Source organism: Telmatherina bonti (assembly GCF_933228915.1).
Source record: "Telmatherina bonti genome assembly, chromosome: 12".
Taxonomy (NCBI): Eukaryota; Metazoa; Chordata; class Actinopteri; order Atheriniformes; family Telmatherinidae; genus Telmatherina; species Telmatherina bonti.
The window spans coordinates 23,199,522-23,220,835 of NC_136610.1; the positions used below are offsets into that span (position 1 = coordinate 23,199,522).

The 21,314-nt window shown below is 39.6% G+C and overlaps 2 protein-coding genes across 5 annotated transcripts in view; one reads left to right on the forward strand and one right to left on the reverse strand.

The window, feature by feature from the left end:
* Positions 1–69: 69 nt before the first annotated feature.
* On the reverse strand, positions 70–10,244 carry fermt3b (FERM domain containing kindlin 3b). The gene is made up of 15 exons (XM_079249982.1): positions 10,093–10,244; positions 8,339–8,463; positions 6,995–7,228; positions 4,715–4,831; positions 4,356–4,524; positions 3,687–3,789; positions 3,488–3,595; positions 2,778–2,912; positions 2,579–2,625; positions 2,329–2,453; positions 1,806–1,912; positions 1,445–1,666; positions 1,075–1,199; positions 638–779; positions 70–272 (listed from the first exon to the last, which is right to left on the reverse strand). The coding sequence occupies exons 2-15, from the start codon at positions 8,460–8,462 to the stop codon at positions 93–95; spliced, it is 1,938 nt and encodes a 645-aa protein (XP_079106108.1). The 5' UTR covers position 8,463; positions 10,093–10,244; the 3' UTR covers positions 70–92.
* Positions 10,245–11,056: 812 nt separating this feature from the next.
* Positions 11,057–21,314, forward strand: part of macrod1 (mono-ADP ribosylhydrolase 1) — a 139,954-nt gene continuing 129,696 nt past the window's right edge. For all 4 annotated transcript variants that reach the window (XR_013771533.1, XM_079250611.1, XM_079250612.1 and 1 more), the window contains exons 1-3: positions 11,057–11,593; positions 12,012–12,110; positions 12,504–12,611. Coding sequence is in view for 3 of the 4 variants with exons in the window: in XM_079250611.1 (XP_079106737.1) it covers positions 11,170–11,593; positions 12,012–12,110; positions 12,504–12,611 (631 nt within the window). In the remaining variant the exon portion in view is untranslated. The remainder of the gene's footprint in view (positions 11,594–12,011; positions 12,111–12,503; positions 12,612–21,314) is intronic.

Genomic DNA, 21,314 nt, shown 5'->3' on the forward strand with positions numbered 1-21,314 from the left:
GTATATACATTTTACAGTCACATATGTAAGGCACACAGGAGATGTGATGATGAGCTGTTGTAGGTTCCATTTCTTTTGTCCGTGTTACAGTCTTAGAGAGCTTCATGGCCGCCAGTCAGCTTATGGAAAAGCTCCTCGTTGAGTACATCGCTCTTCTCGCGGCTGCGTGTTGACATGAAAATGTAACCTCCAATAAACTCATGGATGATTTTGCAGTCAGCAGTCACACAGCTGAAGGCAATGTTCACATTTCCTTCAAATTCAATGGCAACCTGTATGAGCCAGAGACAAAGAAGGCAAACATTAGTTAAAGAAACAGGTTCATTAGTATAAGGTTTTATATTTCAGTTGCAAATAACAAGCAAAATACATTGTACTGTATTTATAGTGACTCATTATGTTCTCATTTTAAAGTAGAGGTTGATTCTTGCAATGCCAGTTTTAGTACTGCCACTGACACAGTCTGGTTTGAGTTATTAGCATGTTGCTATATTAACTGTTGATTTGCAGGTGTGATATTTACTGATTTAGGTGCAAAACACTTTATGCACAACTACAAACAGGACAAGTTTTCAAAAAGCAATTCAAATGAAAGTGCCCTTCGCTGGTGAAAACCTTAGCACAGAAAATGTCTGACCTGTCGTATGTCCCAGTTGACGTTCCACTGCTTCATGTTATTATAGCGCCAGGTCTTCACCACATCCCCCACACCCAGGTCGATGCGGATTAGACGATTGGGGGCAATGCCCAGCACTTCATCTTTTCGACTTCCCTTGAACCTATTGGGCAAAAAAATATAACAATAATTTCTCATTGTGTTTCTTTCCACAATAAATAAATAAATAAAATAAAGAGTCTTTATTTCTCCTAGAAGGAATTACCCTACTCACAACTAGTGAGATAGTCTTTCTGAAATATGCATGTCTTTTATTATTCATGTGTGTCAGATCAGTATAATGGAAAGTGAATGTCAAGAGTTTTTATAACAACCATGCTACACTTAATTTTATCTGTAATATAATGCCTGGCGCAGAATCAATCTTTGAAAGCTTTGAATTAAACTTTAAACTCAACCTGACAACAACGTATGAGAGTCCAAAGTCAGGCAAGGCCTGCCAGATCTGCAGGAAACGCATCACTGCATCTGTCAGTGAGAGCTGAGCGACATTCTGGTACGCATCCAGGATACGAGGGGTCAGCTGAAAGAGCGGGCATGAGGAAAAATGTCAGTTGTAATTACAGTTTTGCTGCTTTTGGAGCAACTATAGAGATGTTGCATAAGTGTCTAATTAACACAGCTGCACAATGTCACTGTACCGCTTATAAAATGTAATTAATTTATGTTGGTAACGTGTGCCACTACTGATGCACAGTATATTGGATCAATGTGTTGCTTTCTCTTAAAAAAAAAAACACTAAAACTTACTGTATCATTTCCAAATACCTGTTTGGGTTTGTACTTCTTATGGTAGCGTGGTGACACCAGACTGTGAGGATTTATGCTCTCATCGCTGGCAGCTGCGTTGCTATGGGAACTGGAGTTGGTCTTTTGCATAGCCAGGAATGAACTTATGCTCTTGATTTCGCTCTGGTAACTGCTGTCTGCAAGACTCTTGCCTTTGGAGGCCAGTCGACATCCAGCCATCCACTGAGCATACTGCTGCTCCTATAGACATAAACCACAGAAGAAAGGTGTGAGAAGACAGGTGTGACTGTGGGAAGACCTGAAATGGCGAGACAAAGATAGAAATGGCAAGAGAGACAGGATGTTGAACAGAGATGAGAAGGTCTGTGTGCAGCCTCACGTTGTCACAGCGCAGATAGACTTCATTCATGCCCTCAGGTGCTGGTATCAGTAGTTTGATAAGGAACTTCTGTGCAGCCACATTAACATCTGGAGCCACCTCACATCCTGTGAATCAATTTCAAAAGTGACATTTGCTACTGCAATTAGACATTTATTGGTAAACTGTTAAGAGGAGGTGTGGAAAGGCAGAAAGATGAACTCCTTTTGAACCATTTCTTTGTTAGGAAAAAAGTCTTAAAGAGGACCACAATACTCTAACAAGAATAAATTGACCCCATTAACATGTCACAGAAATTTCCACTTCAGCATTTTTTATATATGGGAAGCTCTGTATTAATAAATGATAAGGTTCCTTAGTAAGCATTACACCAAACTTAAGTATATGGTTCATTTTAGGCTGACACTAGGCATGAAAATGCAACTAGGCCACATAAACTAAATGTCTCATTGTTGACATTGTATTGTCGATTATATAGGAAAGAAATGTAACAATTAAAATGATTCAATCAGACATTTTGTACCTTTGAGATTAATCTGTTGAATGGGCTCTCCAATGCTCTCCTCTCTGCTCTTGAAATAAGAAATGGAGGTATCCTGGAACTTGAACCAGTACTGCTTGTATCCCTTTAGAGTCAGCCTCTTGGGCCTAAAGAACAATCGCATTGTTCAACAAAACTCCCTCTGACTGATGTGATCAATACACATGAACTGAACATTTTAGCATCATATACACACATATATATGTATATTTGTCTGGAAAATAAATCTTACCTAAATATCTTCAAATAGTCATTGAGTTCTGGTGCAGTCATATTTTCCTGTATGAAACACAAATATTAAATAAATGAGAGATACTTTCTGTTGGTTGTCTCTCATTCATAAATCCCTCTAAAGTACATTATGTTTTACATTATAGAGTGTCAATCGCATTACATCCAACTTTCAGGTAAGTGGGTAAAATTTGACTGACCAGTAGTTCTGATGCAGAGCTGCTCTCTCCCTCCATCTTGACCTCCAGCGACTGCAAAGCGGATTCCAGGTCATCCATAGCTGCATTGGAGGTCAGCATCTGGGGCTCTGACTCAGAGACCTTGCTGATGTGGTACTGCATCAGTGTGAATGTAAAACATGAAAGACATTTACCTTTAACATCCAACTGTGTGCTTTTGCTACCTTATAAACCTCTGAAGCACTGATATACACCACCGCACAAGTGTGGGAGCACTTTCCTATTAAATCCAGTGGGAAAATTATCGCAAACTTTTGAGTGGTTTTGTAAAATCTCTCTGTCTGTCTGTTTGTTTGTCTCGCTCTCTCTCACTCCCAATTTACACACACACACACACACACACATATATATCTATATATATATATATATATATATATATATATATATATATATATATATATATATATATATATATATATATATATATATATATATATATATATGTATATATATAATATAACTAAGTGTTTTTTTTAATGATTCAAACTGAATAGTTTGCCTAAAAGGGTAAATTTAGACATTTGAACACCAACTGCTTTAACATACTTTATTACCGCATTTGGTGCAGTAAACCCTGAACATGAAACTTCTTTGACATTTTCAGAGAGATTTTCAGAGTTTCAAGAGAAATATTCACTTCCTACACATCAATACACAGTGATAGTTTCTACCTGCAGAGCTCCAAACAGCATCATCTCCTCCTCTGTGCAGTCAATGTCTTCCAGCAGGATGGCCCAGCGTGCCTGCTCATACAGCTGGGTCAGACGTACAACATCATACTGCACGGGCAGAGATGAAAAGGAACATAAGAGTTTAGAAATGGGATAAAGCACTGTATATATAAACTACCATGGACACACATGCACACACCTTGGGATCCATATCATAGAAGGCAAAGTACTTAAATCGCAGCCAGACTCTGTCATTTTCCTGGATACCCTGCTGCATCAGGCATCGGGAGGAGTCCAGCCACCTAAAAGACAAAGATATTGTTTATTTTTGAGATTTTATGTGTAACATATATGAATCGTATGTAGTCTACATAATATGATCGCCACATGATAAATAACATTACACACACTGAATACAGTAGGCTACTGTATTATGGGGGTTCAGTGTATTATACGTTTACTAATTTTTATCTTCAGTTTGCTTTTGCAATGATTAAGGTTTAAAGCAGCTTTATTCTTGAAAAAGAGAAATTAAAAGATGGAGCTGTGGAAGGTGAAAGCTATTGTTTCTTAAAAACTTTTAAATTAGCTTCCTTATCTCAAAGTGACAGTACTTCACTGAACACCGCTTTCCTAGTTTGTGAAACCTCTCACTGACAATGGCAATGACACGGATTCTTATTCTGATACTTTTCCTTATACTATAGCTCTTCTGACATTTCCAAGTAATGTTCAGTAGTAAACAACGGTTCTTTAATGGTATCTCTATAAAACAACACACTCATGAGATAATACACATTCGAACTCCAGGCCTCTCACTTAAGCCTACAGCTACAGCTGTGAGTTCAGGATAATTAGTTCAGCATACCTGCCGTTGATGTGAGCCTTGTCCACCACACTGGCTGGGCGGTACTGCTTCGCTATGACCTCCGGGGTAGGAGGAGGCTGAGTGACTGACAACATCTTGTAGATGGCCTCCATCTGCGATGAGTCAGCAAAGTGAGCTGGCATGCCGTTATACAGGGAGGGACGGGATACTGCCAAAAAAAAAAAAAAAAAAAAGAAAGTAAGAATATCTGCTTAGATTTCTTTGTCAGATAAAGATGTGGACTTGTGTCAGACTAAGACATGATTGTTACTATGGTTACAACACAGCAGTTTTGAAAGCAAAACTGATTAAACTATAAAAGCAATGTCATCGATGTAAATAAAATGTGATGAGTGTACCTGAGGAGAGGGGCACCGCTGTCAGGTCGTAGATCTCTTCTGTCAAATCTTTATCCTTCTTTTTCTTTTTCTCTTCCACAGGACGTAGGAGAGAGAGCTCCTCGGGGTGACGGATGTCTGTAGAAATAGCAGAAAAAATACATTCAAAACTGGATTAAATGATCTGCTGGAGGACGTTATTATCAAGTAAATACTGATGGATACAAATATGTAGTAACACTGAGCAACAGTATATGCAGAGGTGACAACAGGACTCCTTTCAGATACAGTAGATCATGTGTACCCCTGTTCTGGTGTCCTTGCAGTTTTACATGGGATTGTGAATATAATGAACTGATCCTTCCCACATTAAAAACTGTCTGACATGGAAGATGAAATCGAGAACAGCTGAGTGAAACAGACCTAGTTGACTGTACCATGTAAAACATTATTTGACAACAAGAGAACGTAACACCACTTTTCAATTCCCTTTTTTTAAAATCACATGGTCAGCGATGTTCAAGTCTGTACTCTGGCTCCACTTATGATGTGACTTGAAGAAGGACCAGGAGTGGCTTCTGCATTACCAACTGACTGTCTCTCACCTCTTTGGCCAGAAAGTTGATGAGACTTGTGCAATCTTAAAATTGCACGTTCTCAGAAAAAAAAAAGATAAGCTGCAATGATCACAGCAAGCCATTTACCCTGTGGTGGTCTTTCATCCAAAAGGCAGAGACCCTGAAGGACAGGAGATGAAAAGCCCCGGTTTAAGAATCCTGACTACACTATTGAAGTGACAAAACTAATCTTAGGTGCATTCTCTCCCTTTAGTGTTCACTAACATGAGCTAATTCAGGATCCGTCTTACATCCTTTCTCCAGGCAGTAAAAATCAGTCCAGTGTAGACTCTTGTCACTTTGTCTCTGTATTTCTTTGTTTCCTCTGATAAGGCCTTCTTGAATTTATATTTAACCAAAGAGGCCAGTGTGATCACATTTAGTTTCAGCTGTCATGTGATGCCCCAGGCTGGAAAGAAAAAGTTATGAAGCGCAGCTTTTTCAGCCGCTGGACGTTACAGACCAATGATGGCTCAGAGAAAGTGCATGATAAATTTCAGTGTACAATCAGAATGAGTCAGAAGCGGAGTTTTAAGCTGGAAAAAGTTGTGCAGTATGACTTTGTCTCAGTATAAATAAATGAGCAGTTAGAGATTCAGGATCTATTAGAGCAGTATTAGACTGTACATATCCTTACTGTGAGCATTGATAAGAGGAGATAATAGCACTTAATCATCTTTCCTTAAGGCTCTGTGGTGCAATGGGAGTGTGTCTGACTCCAGATCAGAAGGCTGTGTATTTGAATCAGATCCGGGTAATTAAAGGAACAATGGATTGTAATATCTATGGTTAGCGGATAATCTGTCTGTTGTTGCTGAATTGGGCTGTTTTAACTTGCCACATAATTATCTGATATAAATATGCAAATAATGGTACACCACATGGTTAAGAGTTGATTTTCTCTTGTAATATCTTGAATATTGTGTCTTTCTGAACGATGACCATTGAACTCCCAGTTTAGATGGCAGCAGTTTTTCTAAAGTGTCGCAATAACCTACAACAGGCTGTAAGTAAAGATGTAGCAATATGGCAAAAGAAGAAAGGACTACGGGGAAAACAAAGTACAAGACACAAAATGGCTTGTAAACTGTACTGAAAGTTAATGTGATTTCTGAGCCTTTAGAATATGATTCAATAAGAGCTGCTAAACTCTTCAATAATAAGCTGGAACCATTTATAAAACCTAAGCTGCCTGCAAATGAAAGTGCTTAGTTGAGGAGACCAATGTATTTAGGGGTTTTAGTGCAAATCAGAATGTTTTTTACACTCTGTTTTGCAAACAAGATACTTTTTCACAGACAGATTTAATTATTTCCCCTCCAGCCTGTTTGGGGATTTCTGGTGAGGAATTGAGAGCAAGAAGTTCCAAAATTAGACTAAATGAAAGCATGCCCCAGATGGTGAAGGTTTTACAGCCTGTCAGAGTGCAATAAGTCGACTCAAATGACAACTGAATTTATTATCAGCTGTATTACAATGTGAGCACAGGAATAAACAAAACACTGAAGAGTGACCTTTCCTGCTGTAATGCACCTGAGAATCAGACTCCTTGACATGGATGCAGATTACTTTGCATACTTCTCCATGTAAAATAGATAGATTCATTCTTCTCTTTTTTCATAAACCAGTTTCTCATAAAGGAGAAGAAAGGTAGAAGCTTATAGGAAATAAAAGAAAAACTTACTAAGCATTCTGCAGATTCCCACTACGGTCTGAAAAACAGGGTTGGAGAAGCAGGCTCGCAGCCTCAGGGTGATGCCATTGGGCAGACCCAGTTTAAGGGGCTTGTGCTGAGCTATGAAGAGCAGCCGGGCATCAGCATGGATCTCGTATTTCTCCAGAGTCCAGGCTGTCCGCAGGAGCCATCGCTGTTTCTGCTCCCACCACAGTGCATGATCTGACCAGTCGCGCTTGATCTCTGCAGAGCACACGCACAAAGCAGCACACAGCTGTGACTAAACACACTGATGGTTGACAGATATTAGTTTCAAGCAGTGATGCTCAGGGAAAATGCTTGATTCTTTGTTTTAACAAATTCGTTAATTTACTTATTGATGACAATAAACAGAAAAGAAAGCTATTTAAATTGGCAAAAATTATGGTTCAATAAGTGCGTTTTTTGTCCGTATGAGAGTTTATATTACAAAATAAGAGTTATAATGGGAAAATGTAAATTGTGTTTTACAATAAAAGTTTGTTTATTGCCATTGGCAATACACGAACCTGAGTGTCTGATGCTGTTTAAATGGATGAAAACATCAAGTTCATTTGCCTGTTAGATGGCATGACCTGCAATGTAACTACTGCACACACATACATTGTGATGACAATGTACAGATGATATATCATGCAGCTCTAGTTTGAAAGCTGGAAATTAAACTAAAGTTCATTTTGTATCTCTAAAAATGAAATTATGTTGTATTTGTGAGGGTAATACAAATTTCCTGCCAAAGTGTCTTTGCATACATGTGACAATGTTAAAATGAATTGATTCTGAAAGGATTCTATGTAGGCCATCCTATGCAGTCCTGTGTCTGTCACCATACAGACGCAGGACTCACATCTGACTCTATATCATTTATTAACACGATTGCAGTCAGCTGACTCTGTGGCGCAACGGTAGCGCGTCTGACTCCAGATCAGAAGGTTGCGTGTTCAAATCACGTCAGGGTCAATCCTTATTTATGCCTGTTTGTTTAGTCCACTGTCAGCGCAAATCCTGTTTATGAACTGTTACACGTCGCTATTGAATAAACTGGAAATCCTGAGTGAAGCTTTACTCACAATGATCTAAAAGAAGGGTCAAAATAGTATGGAAAATAATAAGCATTGAAATATTTACTGATTAATTACAAAGGAAATTATCAGAAGTTGTGGGTTAGTTATGAACATGTTTTGCAATATGAAGTGTTAACCGCCTACATTACTGTAAATGTTCCTGCATAAACAAGTACATGGAAATGTGTCTATTTTAAGCTTCTGCAGTCTGACCCAAGAGAGCCTGATGAAGCCACACAAAGTAACCCACGTGTCTTTTCCACCAGCTTAAGGATAACCCCTCCGATGTGGAGGTCAGAGGTAACACTGAGGGTGACAGGTGGGGTATCAGGCCCCAGGTCCTCCACTGTGACTGACAGGTCCCAAGCCGCCATGCTGTAAGAAAGACAGGGAGTTTAGAAACTTTAAAAAAGTGTGTTTGGTCAGACCGCTTTTTCTGTTTGAGCTGCTACGGATTGGAACTTAACGCCGGTAACCATCAGAAATCTAAATACATAAAATTTGTTTAAGACACAGCTAAAGAAATGGTTCACTGATAATCTGGGCTGTCAACATGAACTAAATCTGCTGTCACTGTCATCTTGCCTTGTGTGAATGTATGTGTGGTTATGTATTTTTTGTTTGTTGTTCTGATTGTTGGTGTGTTCTGCCGCCAATATACTTTTAGCCTAAATGTTACTTTTACTAAATGTATTATACTAATGTTCTCGTCTAAATATGTAATTTTTTTTTTGTTCTTCTATGATGACTTTTAACATCTGTCCAGGGACTGCAGATGAAAAATAACCTTCTGGCTAACTCTGGCATATTTACAGAAATGTTTATGTGCATTGTCCCTGTATTAAATAAATGAATAAAAATAAATGAAGAGAGAATCGGTTAGATTCCAGACAGATCTACCAGAGAAGAGTTGAAAGAAGTTTAAAGGAAAGCGGAGGAAAAGAGAAACGAGGAATGGAAGGAAAATAAAAGGGAAGATAGCTGTAGCGACACTGTCTATCTGATAAAAAAAGGACATGTGAGCATCAGGTACTCTTTTCAGGACAGAGTAATGAAAATATGTGACATTTCTGATGAAGAAAAGATGAACAAGAATTACAATTAATTATTTAAGTCATTTTTTTTCAAACACATTTATCAAACAACTCCTCGGGGTTCAGAATAAAAAAGTCTTGAAAGATGTTTTGATTATGAATTCAGACCCTGCTGTACATGAGAAATATTTTCACTTTGATACATTAATAAATTGTTCATACAGCAAAACAAATATATTTAAAAGACTCCAAAACAAGATCGTGACATGTAAAACATCATCACAACGATGAATGAATACTATCGCTCCCTCACAAAAATTTTTGTAAGTAAAAAAATCAAACCTTTGGCAATCAGCTTAGAAAAAAAAAGAACTTTAATTTGTGGTTCAGTGTCACATGATGCTGAGTAACACAGACACACAGACAGACAAACACACACACACATACACACACGCACACACAAACACACACACAGAAGAGCATGTCCAAAATGATGAGTACTTCCTGTTTCTGATTTGAACTATCACCAGGGATGCACATTTCCGCTTTCTGACCCGCCCAGGGCGTGTTTTTTCATCCATTGTTAAAGCAGGCCTCTCTGCTTATGCATGAAAATGTGGGCCTACTTAAAAGTTATTTTATTATTAAAATGCTTATTTTTTTGCCTCTTAAATTCTCAGAAGTTAGTTCTCACAGTGCTATGACTGCAAAGTTGACATGCCTGAACCTGTGCATTTGGTTGTAGGTTGAAACTTTTTAATCTGCTATTTCTGATGATAAATTCTGATCTGTGACCTGTTTGTCATTGTCTGCAACAAAAGTTTACAGTGATCTGACTTCATAAATGACCAGTGAGCTGCATTTCTGTTACAGGGATCTCATACATACACTGACTAGCCTGACTTTCTCTCTGGCTGAATGGTTTCTCTCAGACTGTTGTACCCCACAGACACACTTTAAAAGACAATACCGTCAGTCTCCTTTGTCCAAGGTTTTGAGGAATGGAAACGATGGGGCCCCTTGAGACTCTGTCAGACCTGTGAAGAAGTTTCCAGTTTTTCTGTCAGAATGCTGCTGTAGTTTTGCTTCGTTCGGATAGGGCGGGTTGTGGTCTGTGGTGTTGTCTGCTTGTGCTGCTTGTGTCACCTCTGTCAGAAAGGCTTGTTCCTTTTTTTGTCAGTTTCCGCCAGGCGGAAATGTCAAAAGGGCTCAAGTTTTGACTGACAGGTTGTGTTAGTGTCACATTTTAGGAAACACATATCTGCATTTTACACTGAAAAATTGAAAATAGTTTATTTTTTAAATAACACTAATTGTGGACTTCACCTTTGACTAGAGAAAATTTAACTACAATAAATGAACTTTACTCCCCTCTTTTTGCATTTAGTTACTTTATCCTGTAGGAGGCGATCTCTGCGATCCAGCAGCGTTGACTTCACGGAAGATCCAACTTTCGGTCATCCTACAATTTTCTTTCTTTTTACACCAGATGTCTAGTTTTATGCAAAAGATTTTCTGTTAAACGTTATTTGTAATAAAAAGCGTGTATACTCAATGACCCACATTCAAACACACCCGAGTTCTCTAAAATCATCCTTTTCCTATTGTGTGTTAGCATGTAGGACGGACCACTGTGTCTTTAAAGTGAAATTTACGATGGTTGTGAAGGCAACATCAGCTCATAAATACAACAGCCTTCCCTTGTTACACGAAACATGGCTTAAAATCTGTGAGGATGTAAAAGTAGAACACTGCTGGTTAAACGACCTGTTCGTTCAGGGTTGTATTGATGCTTTAATATTAACACCGGTTAACCAAATGTAGCTGATATAAAAAAAAAAAAAAAAAAAAAAAAAAAAAAAAAGCCACTGTCAGTTGCCCCCCCGTTAATGGTACATTCCACACGTTGACTTCCAAAACAAATATGGCACATGAGAAGCGCGTGTAAACGCTGTGAGCTCCTGCCTCCCGAAAGTGAAACCTAACGACTGTTAGAGACGCTGCTCTGGTTCGTTACAGCACCTTGCTGGTTTGGTGTAACTTGGGCATGGCACTTCAAATATCAACTCGAGTGTCACATATCAGAGCCCCCCCACGCGCCATCGGCCTCCTGGCCCGTGTCTGTGCTGACTTCCATCAAACCGGCGTCAAGTTGAAGCACAGTTTTACTCTGGGAAGCCTCCAGCTTGGAAACAAGCCAGCAACAAGTCCTGTACGCGGCCATATTAATGCTGCTCTCCGAGTTGACAACTTCTCAACAACTGCAACGACAACAGCATTTTGGAGATCCAGCCAAGCTACAGGTTCTTCCTCACCCAGGGGAAGGAGAGGCTGGCTGGGCAAGCTTGCCGTCGGTGCTGTCCTCGGACTGAGCACAGCTGCTCTGGTCCAGTCTTTCCACACTGGACCCGTCACCGCCATGGCCCTCAAAATGAACCTGGACTCAGAGGGAAAGTGGGAGGAGACCAAGGGTGAGAGTCTTCATTCGAGCTCGTTCCTTTTATTTACAACAAATGAACTGCAGTGTCTGTAAACAAAGAAGAGAATTGTTCTGTCAGCTGGTCACAACACATACCCATGTTCGGCCTTTCTCTGGTGGATGTGACCTTTTATTGGTCTCATTAGAAACAACACATTTCTTTTGTAATGTCAGTGAGAAACTCCAACGATTACAGTCACAACACAAAAAAACCCCAACAACCCCAAAACAAAACAGAAATCATGAAATACCAATTACAAATTGAGGCTGAACCAAAAATCTAATTATTCAAACTTTTCTTATGTCTGTCACTAATGGTGTAATTATCGACTTTTATTGTTTTATGAATACTCAACAGATATATTTGGCAATATATTTAGTTCCACTGTCTTTTCTAATTTCAATCCCAGAGGTTTTGCTGTCCCTGTCAGTGAAAGACAGGCGTCCCTACTACAGGACCTCTAGCTCAGTGCCACTGGATGAAATCCCAGTGTGGACTCCCACAGCAGGTCAGCATCACCCAACTTCATCTACTGACACATTGGTCCACGTTAAGAGGTAGTTCTTGGGAATTTTTTCTGTAATTCAGAAATGTATACATATATACAGTACCAGTCAAAAGTTTGGACACACTTCCCCATTGGATTTAATAGGAAAGTGTGTCCAAATTTTAAGTATACAGCAGGATTTGGAAACAACTCAAATTGAAAATACATATTTGTTATATCAACATAAATTATTTTTTTGTGAATTAATCAAACTAATTAAATAGATGAGGACACTGAAGTTGGATGTGGGCATGTCTGTTAGCATGTTATGGGAGTAAAATTGTAGTATTTTATAAGTATTGAGACATAATCGTCATTATGCATCTTCTGATTAACTTTGTTTCTCATCGTTAGGTGGTCCTGAGCCAAGTCGCTACCAGAGGAATGAAAAGTTGGATCAAAAGATTTCTGTCTACAGTGGTGACATCACTATGTTGGAGATAGATGCTATTGTCAATGCAGGTAAGTGTGTCTTTGTGTGTGTTCTTTTCTGGTGGTTTAAGCTCAATAATCTTACCTAGCACCCAATTATCAATTTGCTCACACGATGAAGTGAGCATAACCTTTCTGTAAAAGGGAAAAGGACAAAGACTAAACTCTGTTGGGGAATAAAGAAACGTATGCACAAGAATGACATGACTGGGAGCCATCACAGGGAAACATGAAAAAGGATTAGACATTAAAAGGCCTTTGGACAGCCTCTAGTACACTTGTGCATTTGCATAAATTCAGCACAAAACACCTGTGAGGGCTGTTTGTGCTGTGATAATGAGTATTATGCTTTTATCAGTGAGTCGGAGAGACGGCCACAGGCTTTCAGATGATTGTCAAAATACTCTGAACCTTTGTAAAAGCAGTGTAAGACGAGAACAGAGGAATAATAACAAATTAAATGTCTTTGGGACTCTTGCATTGCTCCTCAGAAACCTTACAAGTAAGCAAAGACACAATAGCAGCAAGGTAGTGTTGATGTTAGTTTACCACACAAACTCTGGACAGACTGCTTTTCATGAACTATAGTGATGTTAGCAGTGCTAAACTATCATTCAGTGTCCCTGCTGAAGAAATGCCTATTCCAGGTGTTCGCAGCTTGGGTCTCCAAGAACTGCAGTCCTGCAAGTGTTAGGAGTTTCCCTGCTGCAACACACCTACTGCAGAGCATAGTGAGGGTCCTAGAATCTGATAAAGTGGGGTTTGCGTGCCAGTATGTCACAAAGCTAACTGATACATCACTGACTAACCATACGGAAAGTTAGTTTTGGACCCCACATCATCTTAAAAATGAATACAATAATAAAATAAAAATGCAAACAGATGTAATTATGACCAGTTAAATAAGATATTAAAGAAACCAAACAAAATTGATGACAACAGGAATGTACCAACATGTTTTGGTTGATAAATAATCAAATAAAAATATTTTTAAAACATGTTTTTATAGGTTAATGTAATTTGATCACATTATTTATGTTCTTCCATCAGATGAGGTTTTAAGGCACCGAAAAGTATGATTAGTCTCTGTGGTGACCATTAGATGGAGCCATGAACCAGTTTATTTATACAGGATCATTTTTGCTGGAAGGAGTGTTGGGCATTTGGGGAAAATGTAATCGGTGCCTTGGCACAGGCGATGCATCAGGGGAGAGTGAGGCAGGCCAGCATGCTTAAATGATGCTCGATGATGAGCCTTTAGCTGAAAATTATGAATTTTCACTGGCAGTTGACTGTCAGCAGGTTGATGTTGTGCCAACATCCAATGAATATGTTGATTGTATACTCTAATTTACAGGGTTATTGCTTGTTTGCGTGTGCACTTTCAAGCATTTACACATTCATCTGCCTGCAAATATTTAAGTAATTATGTGTTTATACAGAAAGTAACTGTCTGTGTGACTGGGAAGGCGAGTTTGCAATAGGAAATGTGTTTTACAGGAGTTTTTACAGAGCCGCAGGATGCAGAGTGGCACAGGATTAACAAGAGGAACAGCTAGTAAAGTGTCATTTTGCAGAGAGGACGAGACAAGGTGAGGGGAGGGACAGTAAAAAAAACTCAACAATGCCAGAGGAAACCTGACTGAGACATGGAGCGTGAGGGACAGTCAGCGCTCTGAGTAACAATAACCAAGAGAAGAGTCTGGAGGAGTGGAAAAAAGGAGATAAAAGGGAAGTGGGGAGAGGACACAGGCTAGTATTTAAATCTCAGGCTGCATTGCCATAGCAACTAGCAGGTACGGGGTACCCTCAAAGGAGCTTTGGGTAACAGAGTTCATTCATCCTTTTCTGTCTGACTGATTGGCTGTTCAGCTTACTTTCTCTGTGGTCATTTTGTTGACTAAGCTGCTGACCTTTCCTTTGATGACGAACTGATTGACTAAGAGGTTTTGAGTGGCAGTCATGCTTAAAGTGATATGACATTGAAATGAAAGAGAGCAGTGAGGAGAGATGAAGTCATTTTGCTACACTCATTTAGGAGATAAACTTTTCCTGCTGCAGATCTAACAGCAAAGCTCCAGTTCCAGAAAGCCTCCATGACAGCGCCTTTGGTTTTTGACATGTGGAGGGGAGTGTGGTGGATTTTCTCTGGCTGCTCTGAAAGGCCTTGAAGCATCATTTAGCCCCTAAGGCAGCAAACATTCAATTGAAGCCAACTGTGGCCAATTATATGCTGCACTGGCAGACTGGTGGGTATGTTAAGAGGGGGCTTCCAGGCCGAACTGGCAGAGACCAGTTAGCACATACATGTACGTACACAGAAAAAATGCACACACTTGTATGTGTAGATACAAATCAGTCCAGACAAAATGGCACTGTGACAAAGGGGGTGAGTCCACACTGTTTGCCACTGTTTCACATAAACACTCGTGAATTAACCATATGTGTTTAATAAAGTTGAACAACGTTAGCTTCTGGTTTGGTTGTTGTTTTGCGTGAAACTGAATGAAATAAACATATTTCTAAAACAAGATGATTATTAATGCATGTAGTTCGGTTTATCCAATTAAAACAGTTTTGTTTGTTAAATATTTAATTTGATTGCTTTATTTATAAGGTTAACTCATTGGCTGTCAAAGACGTACTTTGACATCTTTTGCCCCTTTTGCGGTTTCTGTAAATGGGAAGCCGATTTGACTCGATGTGCATCGAAATGCCTCCAAAATGTGCTCGTTGAGCGCACACCCAGCACACATCCAGCATGTTGTGAATGCGCTTTGAGTGTGCACCCCGAAGACGCCCAAACGCACACACTTGGCCAATCCAGCCTCCCTCATTCTGCAGCCCCGTCTGATGAGCCACAATGCTCCAAAACACACAGGGCTCTCTGCTACAGCCAGTGAGTTTACAGGATCCAAGGTGATATAAGGCTGGTCTGCATGGAGGAGGCCATACGAATGTAGCAACGTACATGTGAGATTTATTGAGTTTACTTTGAGTTCAGATATGTTTTGTTGAACATGTTAACTGTGCAGTCATGTCTTCTTTCTTTGCAGTTTTTTCACATTTTGTTTCAACTTGCACTTTTGTAAAATATATACTCGCCACTTGGGAAGACATCTGCCGACTGCCCTCTTTTAGCCCCTCTGATTACACAGCCTATCACGGGCACCACAGACCAGCAAATTAACAGGTGGAAACTTGGTCTTACCTCCCTTCCTCCCACCCTCAGTCAGCACTCATTGATCAAGTGAACTGGGCGTTTTAGGGAGGTTGGGTGTGCGCCGTTTGTCGTTTAGTCTTTCTCAATAAAGACTGGATTTACAGTAATTCTAAGCTCCTCCTGCTGCTTCTGCTTCCCCTACACCCGCCCTCCTCCCACACTTTTACAGCCCCTGGCTCCTGCCCACTCCTATAAAACACTACAAACATAAAAACCCACAAGCACTTAAGAGCTGTCCTGGTGAGGAGGATGGGTGGGGGATAAACATGTGGGGGGAGGAGACATTGGGCAGAAACATCCTCCTCTTTACACCCCTCAATCACTCCATCTAGAGAAGGAGAGGGAGATGGAGGGGAGGATATATTGTCTCTGATGGGCTAGCTGATTAAGATGGATTGCACAATGAAATGTCGTTGGAGTGATGAGTTCTTGGAGTGTGTGCTTCTGTGCGAGTGTGTGCGTGGACACAACTTCTCGGCAGCTAACTTTGCATTAAAACCTTTTTCCAAATTGATTAAATGCAAATTTGCTTAGCTCTACTGAGCTGCATTTTTACTCGCAAAACTTTTATTCCTCGTTTCAATCCCAGCTCTTAATTTTAGTCGCTGTCAAATTTATTGTGTTTGACTTTAAATTAACTTTTTTTTTTTTGCTTCTGTTTTTTTTTTTCCCACAGAAATGAAATTTAATGGGAAATGGCTTAAAAAACCATACTGACGAGTTCTCTCAGCTCAGTGTAATGTCCTTTTGTTCAGTGGAAGTAACTGTATGTTCGAAGAAAGTGCAGCGGCAGAGTCGGCTGATAAATCTTTCAGGCCAGACTATAAAAAATGGTCTCTAAAATTAAGCCATGCACCGTCAAGTGATAAAGAATATTCTGTCCCTATCTGGGTCTTTAGCGTACTTGTCATTATTGCACTTTCTTCATGCTGAGAGTCTGTGGGAGTGTAAAGTGTGTGTTTTTATAGCACTATATGTTTAGGTGTATTGAGAGGATTGCATATATGAGTCTCCAGGTGAATACTTGTACACAGATGCACCTGCTTGTGGTAAACAGAGATGTCACACACACCTGCCAACATCCACTTATGCAGTGTAATGTCCAACGTAGATGTGTAGGAGTGGGATACATATGCATACCTTTTGTACGCAGCTGTTCAGCCGTGTGTTCAGGTGGGAGAGTCTCTCCTCTGCTGGTCAGAGATAAAGCAGTTGGTTGGTACAGGTAACCCTCTCACCGTGGCAACAGCTCAAAGATACAAGATTAGAGCCAGTAGTTTTCCTGGACTGCAGGTGATAGACAGGGTGACAGCGTGGGCATCTGTGAACTGTGCTGTAACCTCCTTTACTGATAAGAAACCTTGAAAGAGAGAACAGATGGATGGATGAGGTGATGGACAGTGGAGCTGGTCTTCAGATGGACAGCAAGTGTAAAAAAGTCTGGAAGCCTTGCAGCAGAAGGACAGCAACGCTTCATTTCACACCTACAAATTATTTTGCAGTCAGTGTGACATTGCGGCTAACAGAAAAAAAGTCTGGGTCACAATGACAAATTTTTCTTTAAGACACATCTGGAACCTGAAAGCACAAACAAACTTGTGACCAAAAGTACTTTTTTCGAAACTTGTGTGATACAAAATGAAATGGGGGTGCTGATAAGCAGTGCTGGACAATAAAAGATGACTTCTGGAGTCTGGGAAAAGGTTAAAATGAGACTAAAATCTAATAAATAATATTAAATTGGAATGCACAGTGGCTCAGTGGTTAGCGCTGCAGCCTCACAGCAAGAATGGATAGACTGCAGATTCCCCGCAAGCCTTAACTGGACTCAACGGTAGGGAGAATTATGGTTATGTATGAAACCCGTTGGAGATTTGACCGATCTTCAAGCACATCAACAATGTGGGTATTGTTCTGCGCTGCATTAAGAGTCTCAGAATTAGTTTTCGAAACACGTGTGACACAAGGTTAAACTCACACAAAGTCTGTGTCAGAAAATGACAAACATCTTGAACGATGTGTGACGTCCAGACGTGTGACGTCCAGACGTATGATGTCCAGATGTGTGACCTACATCTGCAAATTAACACATACCAAAGCACCATGAAATGGTGGTGTGTGATGGGACACTGATTCTGTTTTTTTTTCTTTAGAAAAAGAAAAAAAGAAATCACTGAAACGTGTGAAAAAGTGAATGTCTAGGATTCTGTCAAAGAAAAATATGATTTACTTGTGATTATGAAACTGTGTTTGTCTGATTTGTCAGCCTCATGAATGTAGAATAGGTCATTTCATGGTTGAAGCGACCCAAACGCATCTGTGTGGGGTAACTGATGGAGGCTCTGGTGATGCACATGCGGTTTAATTCATAGTACTTTTTGGGTCAGACTCACTGAATCTTTGGATATGCCTGAGCCTGTAGTCAGTCTAGTGAAAAAAATTAATTCTGCATTCACAATCTTTATTCCTAAAAAGGTTGAAAGGTATCAATTTGTTGCCTTTTAAGCAGCTCACCATGGAATTATTGGATGAAGTCTTGATTCTTGCATTCAACCTGTCGTTCAGGAGATTTCCCAGTTTCCATGTCAGAATTGTTGTTGTCAACCCAACTATAATGACAGACATCATATCTTACATAATTTGAAAATGACTTATTGATTGTTGGTTTCAGGTTTAAAAACAATTTTTCTCCAGGGCGTTAAGCACTCTTTCCTTCCGCGCTATAAAGCATTACAGTGAAACCTGATTCATATTTTTTAGTGTAGGCCAGCGGGGTTATTTTTCCACTGAGGGTAAATATTATTTCATGAAACTGTTTTTGTTCCAGAATAGTAACCAATAATTATTCAGACAATCAGCACAAACTCCATCAATCAAACAGTTTGAGCATCACTTCAAGGTTTCCACAGTTTGTCAAGCAGAAATGACAAATGTTTCATTCAAGTCCTTTCAGCTTTATTTATATAACACTACTTCCCAACAGTGTCATCTCAGGGAACTTTACGGACACATACATTCGATCCAATTCATACAAATATTTAAGTAATGATGTGTTCTCCTCCCCAAATCCTCAACTGGTTGGGGTGGAAAGGACAGGAATGAGAGACCAATATGTTTACAGCACAAATAACTGTAGGTACTTCAGTGGGCTGTGATGAAGTTAGGACTTTGTGTAAAATGTATAAATCCAAGGATCTGCAAATAGTTTAGCCTACATTCAACTGAATATTCTGCAACGACAGGATATTTAATGTTCAAACTGATAAACTTCATTTTTATTTTGCAAATATTCACTCATTTTTTATATTATGCCTGCAGCATGTTGCCAAAAAGCTTTGAATAGTTTGGAAGTCAGGGATAAATTGACTTGATCAGCAGGACATTGACCAGAACAGCTGGAGGAGAAAGGTGAAAAGGGTGTGCTCCGCAATCCTGTTTGGTGATTTTAAGAGGATAAACCAGTCAAACCCTTGGCTCTGCAGGTAGAGCCCTTTACAAGAGTATTACTCTGCAGTGGCTCAGCTTCACACACTCTCTGGAAGGCTTCACCAATTCTCAGCTGGCTCTGTCAATGGGGCTTAGCGCAGTGCTTGGCTCCAAAAACTAGCCTGGCAGACAGTCTTGCTTTCACCAGACTGCTACAGTCTGTATGGAAAATTGTCAAGCTTAATGTGTTGTTGTAAATTACTTCAGAGTGGCTACAAGTAGCTACATTTTCCTAATTTGACAAGTGGTAGAGGACACGTAGTGGGAGGCTTTGCATGCACATCCACTTTGTAAGAGATTTTTTTCTTTTTTTTTTTTTTTAAACCTCTATTTTGAATGCCACTATATTTAGTCAAGTGTCCTGTGTATAAGCTGTTGGTCTGTTTGTTTTAAATATGCACGCCATCCAACTGTTATCAGAAGTTTAATCAAGTTGTAGCCAGCTGTAATATATTTTTTCTGTTGCTTGAAGAGTGGATGTTTTCTGGATTGTGTTGCATGCCTGCCAGTTTGTCACCAAGTCACTTATTTAAGGTTTCACTCAGGGGAGGCACCTTGTTGTGATCCACCCAGCATCTCTGGTAAAAACAGGGGTCTGAGGGGGTGATGAAAATCCCAGAACAGAAACCTGTCCTGGAGCTGAGGTCTCACTGGCCCCACAGTATATGTTCCCTGTCTCTATGTTTGCTGCAGTTACCATACATCCACCCGAGAGCGCTTGTCAGCTCCTCTTAGGAAAAGCTCATATTACAAGATGCAACATGTCACACCAAGTTTGCCTTTGCAGACAAATGTATTGTGCATGTGCGTTTCATGTAAGCCTTAAAACAGGTACTTAAATTGTAAGTGTGTTGGATGTGTCTATATGTGTTCGAGTGCTCGAATTGAAGCCAGACAAAAATAAAAAAGGAAAAGGCCACAACTTGCTCTTAACGGAGAAAATTTTCATTTGTTAAATTTAATTAAACCAGAGTTGTGTTGTTTACTTGAAAAGTAAAATGGGTTCATAAGCTGCTCTTCTGAAGCAGAACGGCCTACACATCCCCTGTGAATTGCACCGTTCCTCCCTGCTGTAGTAACTGTACTTTCTTAGCTCTGGTTCCTATGGCAGTGCTCCCCCTGCACTAACTGGGTGTTTTGTAAAGCAGGGCTACCAGACACAGTCCTCCAATATGCCTGTCAAATGTCTGTATGCAGACACTGTTACAGAGCCGAACTGGCACTGCTGATGCAGTTCAGGTTAGTACATATAATGTCACTGTTAAAATGTAGCAATAAGGTGACCACTTCTCTCTTCATCTGTGACAAAAGTGAAAAATCACAGTACAGTTTAATGTATAGAAATCTATGTGGACATATTTCTGATTTTTTTAAAAGTTTAATAAGGAGTTGATGTGCGAAAGCCAATAATATGGTGTGCAGAAAGTGTGTGTGGTTATTTAATGTTGAGGTGACAGTATGAAGTAGCGGTTATCTGAAGGGTCAGAAGCAGCACAAAAGCTCTACTGTGCTTCAGTATACACGAAAAAATAGTGTTATATTGTTTTACTCTTGTAGACTGTTATTTTGCTGTGTAATACAAACTCATAAATACATTTAGTTGAGCTTCTTCAAGCTGTGGAATTGAGCCACTGTTTGTGCAGTAATATTATTAATATGTGTTGTGATCAGTTGATTGGGAAAGTCCTCGTTATTGCTTCACATTTATCATATTAAACAGTGGTGTGGTGAGTCATTAATATGAATCATTTATTAATGTAAGGAGATGTCAGCAAAGACAAATTTAAAAGAAAATTAATTTTTTTTTGTTTGTTCAACTGTCCAATAAATTAGGTGGACTTCAAATATGACAGTATATAAGTATAAAGTAACATATAGTCTAGATAACCATCTACAAAACAAAGAAGTCAGAACTGTCCTTGAATCAATAACATAATCACTGGTATTCAGTCCAAACAGGAAAACAAAGCCAGAGGATTCCCAGGCAGGTAAGTATCCAAAGAAACAGGCAATTTGTCACAATA

Coding starts and splice junctions, on each gene's coding strand:
- fermt3b (XM_079249982.1), bottom strand. CDS start 8,462: ATGGCGGCTTGGGACCTGTCAGTCACAGTGGAGGACCTGGGGCCTGAT. Junction 3,790..4,355: donor AAGGCTCACATCAACGGCAG/GTATGCTGAACT, acceptor TTTGTCTTTTAG/GTGGCTGGACTCCTCCCGAT. Junction 3,596..3,686: donor TCTATGATATGGATCCCAAG/GTGTGTGCATGT, acceptor CTGCCCGTGCAG/TATGATGTTGTACGTCTGAC.